Source organism: Xyrauchen texanus, chromosome 38 (assembly GCF_025860055.1).
Source record: "Xyrauchen texanus isolate HMW12.3.18 chromosome 38, RBS_HiC_50CHRs, whole genome shotgun sequence".
Taxonomy (NCBI): Eukaryota; Metazoa; Chordata; class Actinopteri; order Cypriniformes; family Catostomidae; genus Xyrauchen; species Xyrauchen texanus.
The window spans coordinates 22,572,980-22,579,536 of record NC_068313.1 but is presented as its reverse complement, the minus strand read 5'-3'; the positions used below and the strand labels follow the sequence as shown (position 1 = coordinate 22,579,536).

The window sequence follows — 6,557 nt, the reverse complement described above, 5'->3', positions numbered from 1 at the left end:
GCTCGTCGTCATCCGGGGAATTGACCGCTTTGAGCTCTGCCGCTCAGCCTACAGTATGTTACTGTAATCCATAGTAAACTTTTCAGTCACAAAACACATTTATGTTAACATTTCAGTTAGCAAAGTTATTTTAAATCTACGTAAATTCATTATATTACTTTATAAGCTGTTAATAAAAAGTTTTTGGTATTGATTTTCAGTAATCACTCCTAATAATTATGTGATTATTAAACAATTCAAATTATTTTTAATGATGTTTCTTTAAAGCAGATGTAATACAAAAATAATGTGTGTATACAAAAAAAAAAAAAAAAAAAAGTGTGTGTATTGTGTGTGTATTGCAGTAATGCACATATAAGTAATTATGCAACAGTCTTAGGTCCAAAAGATAAGCTTTCAGGAGGGATTTTTGTCATTTTGTCCTATTACTTGTTACACAGCACAACATCAAATCAACAACAATAACAATAACAAGCCTTGGATATACAGTACTGTGCAAAAGTCTTAGGCACATAAGATACTTCACAAAAACATTTGTCTTAAGATGGTTAATTATCTCTTCAGCTTTAGTATTTCAATAGGAAGTATAAATGTTAAACTCCCAAACATTACTTTTGCAAATAGAAAAGATAAGAATAGTAGAACAGGGAGCTCTGCAACAGATGTCATGGTCCCCACAGAGCCCCCACTGAACATCATGTCAGTCTGAGATTACATATAGAGACTGAAGCAATTGAGCCTAAATAGAAGAACTGTGGCGAATTCTCCAAGAAGCTTGGGACATCCTATCAGCCAACAACCAAGAAACACTGTGTCCAGGTGTACCTAGGAGAATTGGGGCTGTTTTAAAGGGAAAGGTGGCCACATATTCAATATTTGGTGATTTCGCTTTTTTTAATGTTTACTGGACTTTGTATGGCATTAAGTGATGAATGAAAACAATTTTTGGCATTATTTTTGAAGACATCCTCATTATGCAACTTTTTCCCCAAGTGCCTAAAACTTTTGCACAGTAATGCATAACATTAAAAGCAAAAGCAATTAATTATTAAGCTTAAGCTGGTCTTCAGCTGTTTCTTAGAACAATTACACTCAAAACATCTACTTCTTTCAAAACAAAGAAGGAAGCAAAGAAGTTCACATAAAAAGAAATAGGTTTGATGAGACAGTACCAAGCTGTTACTAAAGATAAGCTATAGGTAAGGCATTCAAATTAAATTATGGCAAATGTTACAAAGACACCTTCAAGGGAGCTGCAACCAGCTGAGGTCGTCAGATCTGTGAAAGCAGAGAACATAGATTTGTTTTAATCTAATCATGCTTCACTTTTGAAATACATGTAAGTAAATGAATATATACATTCCTAGATTGTATTGATACACTAAAGAAAGGGATTCTAACTCACTGCGCCTGAGCCTTAGAGATCCTCTTCCCCATCATTAACATTTCTGCCAACTTTGAGACAGCAGGATCAAAGTTCAAGCTGGCAGCTGCAACAACTTCTTCACCTCTGGATTCAGATATTTAAAGAGTGATATTAATTTCAAGATGTAAAGTATTTTATTGTATTTTAAGGCTTATTGTTTGTTAAGAGACTCTGTTATCTTACTTTATATAAAATGCCAAAAACTTTCTCTCCTCAGTACTTCCTTTGAAAACAATCTCATTGTATCCCTCTCCATAGCCTTGTAGAATAAGTCAAATAAATATACAGTTACAAAATTGTAAACTTGTAAATAAACTTGTAAATATTTACATAGAAAATGGGAAATGATCTTGGAATGTCACCTGTATATCGGATACTTTTCCCCAACAGCATGGTCCAGAAGTATGGTACAGTATTTATCGCAGCCTGTTGTTTCAGCATGCTTAAGCCAGCAATTCTTCCTGTAAAGAGTCACAACCTCATATTTCACACTCATGATACTGTGTTTAAGACTGTAATATTCAGACTGTTATTATGATATCAAGTGGTACCATGAGCTTGTGCCAACTGCCAGTGTCCAATATTGACCCTCTTATGTCCTACTAGAGGAAGTGGAAAGGAGACCACATCTCCAGCAGCAAAGACATCGGTAATGTTGGTTCTCATGAACTGAAAAATATAGACCTCCTAAATAATTGCTATTTGATAATCAAAGTTGAAATTGTATTTACTTTGTGTCATTTGAAGGCTGTTACCTTGTCAACGACAACAGCATTTCGTGAATCAATTTCCACCAATGTTTTCTTAAGGAAATCAGAGTTTGGGATGACACCTTAAAAGGAAAAAGTGACTTTTTAAGTGCAACATTTATTTCATACAACAATTAGTTCCGGGACTCTAATTTGATTGGAAAAGCAGTGTTCTAAATTAATGTCTTCTTTATATATTATATAAACTCAGTTATATATGCAATTTACAGCTGTTTAATGTTATACAGTACTGTGCAAAAGTTTTAGGTACTTGTGAATAAAGTTGCATAGTGAGGATGTCTTCAAAAATAATGCCATAAATAGTTTTTATTTATCAATTAACATCATACAAAGTCCAGTAAACATAAAAAAGCTCAATCAAAATTTGGTGTGACAACATTTGCCTTCAAAACAGCACCCAGAGCAGTGGAGGTAGGGGTTTGTGTGATATGAGCGTGAAGCGATTGTCTGTGTTTCCGCAACTGCTTTCGGGTCCTTGAATAACATATAATGTGCGAGTATGGGCAGCTGGTGGACTTTCTGGTGCCCTCATAGGGTAAGATTTTGGCCCCCCCTAGGGAGTTGGTGCCCTATGCAGACTGTGTAGTATGCGTATAGTGAGCGGCAGTACTGACAGCTCCAATTCTCCTAGGTACACCTGGACACTGTGTTTCTTGGTTATTGGCAGAAAGGATGTTCCAAGCGTCTTGGAGAACTTGCCACAGTTCTTCCTTTTATTTAGGTTGTCTTAATTGCTTTTGTCTCTTCATGTAATCCCAGACTGACTTTTGTTGTAGGGCTCCTTGTTCTTTTTCTGTTCAATTCTATTTGCAAAGGGAATTTTGAAATCTAAAATTGATATTTCCTACTGATACACTAAAATCAGATTATGTCATATTTTTGTGAAAAATATAAAGGGCCAAAGACTTTTGCACAGTACTGTGTCTATGTGTATGTGTGTGTGTGTGTGTGTGTGTGTGTGTGTGTGTGTGTGCGTGTGTGTGTGTAAAAGCCATGTTAGTAATGGAACATACCAATGCCCACAATTACAATATCCGCTGGTAGGACTTCACCATGTTTCAAAACAACTTCCTTGACCTATTAAACAATTGTGTTAGATATTTTGATTATGCTGCACTGGTATCTGCTCTATGATTGTTAATTAATACAGTTCTTTTTACCTTTCCATTTTGACCTCGGATTTCATTCACACCGTTATTCATGTAGAACTTCACATTTTTCTCCTCCAACATCTTTAATAGAAGATCATTATTGTGTATCATATAGCAAAAGACAATAAACTATGCTGAAAATATCACAATGCTCACTAACCTGCATAGTCATTTTTCCAATATCTGGACCCAGTGATGCCTGATAAGGAAACTTACTGTTGCCAATAATCGTGACATTGGCTGCCTTGTCAGACAGATAAGCTGCCACCTCCATTCCTTGATAATTGAAAGCCATAATTTGTGATAGTGTCATTCAATAAGCAAGCAGAGCATGAAAAAAATATTACTTTTCCATTAGCTTTTTGAATACCTATGAATGAAGTTCCGATGATTATTGCCCTGTTGCCAGCGCTCATTTTGTGAATTTCAGTGGCATCATTATAGTTCTGCAGCAATTTCACATTTTGTAGCTCAGCACCAGGACACTGCAGTGGTCTGGCTCTAAATACCAAAGTACACAATTCACCAGTTACAAGGTGTGTATTCTGAGAAATCAACATGAGCTGCTTAGATGAAACTGAATAGGCCCTCTAGTGAAGGCGAGAGACTGAGAAACACGAGACTGTATTCACTGATATGTAATAGACCTCTGGTCTATTGCTTCAGTCTCTAACTTTTGAGAGACATCTTCTAACTTTGACCACCTTTAAAAACAACTGATGTTATGAACTCACCTGCCACCTGAAGAGATCAAAAGCTGGTCATAGTGTTGGATTGTCCCATCCTTAAAAGTAACTGTTTTGGCATCTGTGTCAACAGACATCACCTGTGAAGACAGATTATTGTTAAGTCCACAAATAAATACATGCCATTTCATCTCAGGCAAACAGAAAATAAACAGAAAATTATCAAAAAGAAATTCACCTCTTTTTTAGTCCACACTTCGATTCCATACTGTTGAAGGAAGTCACTCTGCCGCAGCAGTATTTTATCAATTTCAATATTCATGGCCTACAAGAGTCCACAAAAGAGCAACATCAAAACAATGGGTTTTTTTTTTCCATTTAGCTTCCAAGTACAATGGCTTAAAACGTAAATAATGGAAATCATACTTTCTATGTCATTTCATTTTTTTTTTTCATTAAATCAATCAGTGCTGAAACAGCACAAACTGTTGAGGTTAGGCTGAAATGAAGAAACTTTGACTTCTGAAAATCTCAGCATGTTTCAAAATACATTAAACTAATATATTTAAAAATATCCATATTAAGTGACCTCTTAAGGTGCTGTAACTACATAGACTGGTCTTATATGATCCAATCACCTTGCTAAGCTTGGTCTTATCCAGAGGCAGCTGCTCATCTTTGGTAACCATTATAATTCTCCCTCCATAGTCATTCTGACGAAGGGTTTCTGCACATTGCAAGGAAGCTGGGCCTGTGAAAACACACACACACGTTGCATTGCCTTCCAGACTCGGGTGTTTTGCGTTATAAAGGTGTCTCCTGATTGTTCGATTTTAAAGAGAGTCTATTCCTCACCTCCTCCAATCAGAACAACAGTGTAACTGACTGCAAGCACTCTACCGCACATTTTCTTAACTCGCTTGTTCAGTTTCTAAGACAAAATATGTTACATTTATTAGAATTCTGAAGGGATTTTTGTATATGTAAAAATTTGAATTTAATAAGGATTTAAATGTCACTGACAAACTAACTGTAATGGTACCAGACTAACCTGTTTATTAGCAGTCACGTAAACTTTACCATCCTCAACTTTGACCTTAGATCAACAGAACAGTAAAAAAAGATATATTATTCATAATATGTGGACAATCCTTGCTTAATACAATGTGATTTTTTAAAGGCAAATAACACAACAAACATTCTTAACTCCTAAAGTCCTATTTTAGATGCCTGCAGTATTTAAACATACCTTGTACACGGGCAAAGAGTCCAGTCCAGGGAATTCTTCAATATCTCCCGTTTTTGTATTAAAACACGCCCCATGAAAAGGGCACCGGACTCGATCTCCAAGCAATGTACCTATGTGCAAAGACAACATCATTCAAACCTGCACAAAACCCCTTATTATGATTGTTATTAACTCGAAACCATTGTAGACATAAACGGAATAAGGACAATGTAACCTGATATCTCATAATTACCACTGACAAAAAAGTATTCAGCGCGATGAATCAAAGACCTGCTTGTCATTTTACATACAGTAAACTAAAAGTAAATACTGAACAGAGTTTACTATTGTTCTGCTCGTGCCTGTGTCTTTAAATTGAGAAAATACCCTACCTTTGATAAGTGGGGCACCATAATGAGTGCACAGACCACCCACAGCAGTAAATTCTCCTTTATTTCGCACCACCAAGATTTTCTGGCAACCCACCTCAACCTCCTTCATTCTGTGGGACAAACATATCGGTGACATGGAGTAAGAAATGGTGGATCACTAAAATAATTAGAAATGCTTTATCCTGTAATGCCTACAAATAATTTGCAACATGTTTGAACAATCTTACTGTCCATCCTGCAGATCTGACTCTGAACACACCATCTCAGTGATTTCTTCACACCACTGGGTCGACTCCATTGTTACTTTATTTGCTGTTCCAGAAAAAGCAAGCAATTACAGGTAAACACACAACAACGTTTCAAAAGTTCCCATCTGTCAATTTATAACAATTCCAGTCTCCTGTTGCACCATATACTACCTTTAAACCTTTATTTTCCTTGAAGATTGATGTTAATATACAGACTTGCTAGTACTACGCATTGTTCACCTTTTATGTGTTAAATAGGATTCATCACCATCGCAACCAGGTGAACAAACGTTACACAATAGATCGTAAAGCAGAACAGGCGTTAACGGCTACAGTCATTGTTTTCTTTGTATTAGCAAAACAAGTTCTTAGTTCATTACCAGCATCTCGCAATACGTGATATATAGTGATCATCATCAACACAACCTGAGCTGAGATAGCTTACATCAACAATACAGCGTACTGTATAACAATAAAGTGCCCTCACATACTTTTTAATGTTACCCATTTCTTACCTCTCCAGACCACAAATGATGATCTTAACTAGCAGAATGTCTCCGGTTCTCATACAAGCTGTGCGCTTCTTTGCAGCTCAGTCAAACTAATCATCATTAGAATCGGTGACACTCCATGACACAGCAGTTGCGATTCTGTGA

General features: G+C 36.3%; 1 protein-coding gene across 1 annotated transcript; it reads right to left on the bottom strand.

The window, feature by feature from the left end:
- Positions 1 to 265: 265 nt before the first annotated feature.
- aifm4 (apoptosis inducing factor mitochondria associated 4) lies at positions 266 to 6,548 on the bottom strand. Its single transcript, XM_052110242.1, has 19 exons — positions 6,417 to 6,548; positions 5,881 to 5,965; positions 5,654 to 5,763; positions 5,283 to 5,392; positions 5,085 to 5,129; positions 4,889 to 4,964; positions 4,672 to 4,784; positions 4,272 to 4,358; positions 4,082 to 4,173; positions 3,718 to 3,848; positions 3,508 to 3,623; positions 3,357 to 3,428; positions 3,210 to 3,273; positions 2,182 to 2,258; positions 1,978 to 2,095; positions 1,789 to 1,887; positions 1,610 to 1,685; positions 1,406 to 1,510; positions 266 to 1,278 (listed from the first exon to the last, which is right to left on the bottom strand). The coding sequence occupies exons 2-19, from the start codon at positions 5,949 to 5,951 to the stop codon at positions 1,245 to 1,247; spliced, it is 1,596 nt and encodes a 531-aa protein (XP_051966202.1). The 5' UTR covers positions 5,952 to 5,965; positions 6,417 to 6,548; the 3' UTR covers positions 266 to 1,244.
- Positions 6,549 to 6,557: the final 9 nt, after the last annotated feature.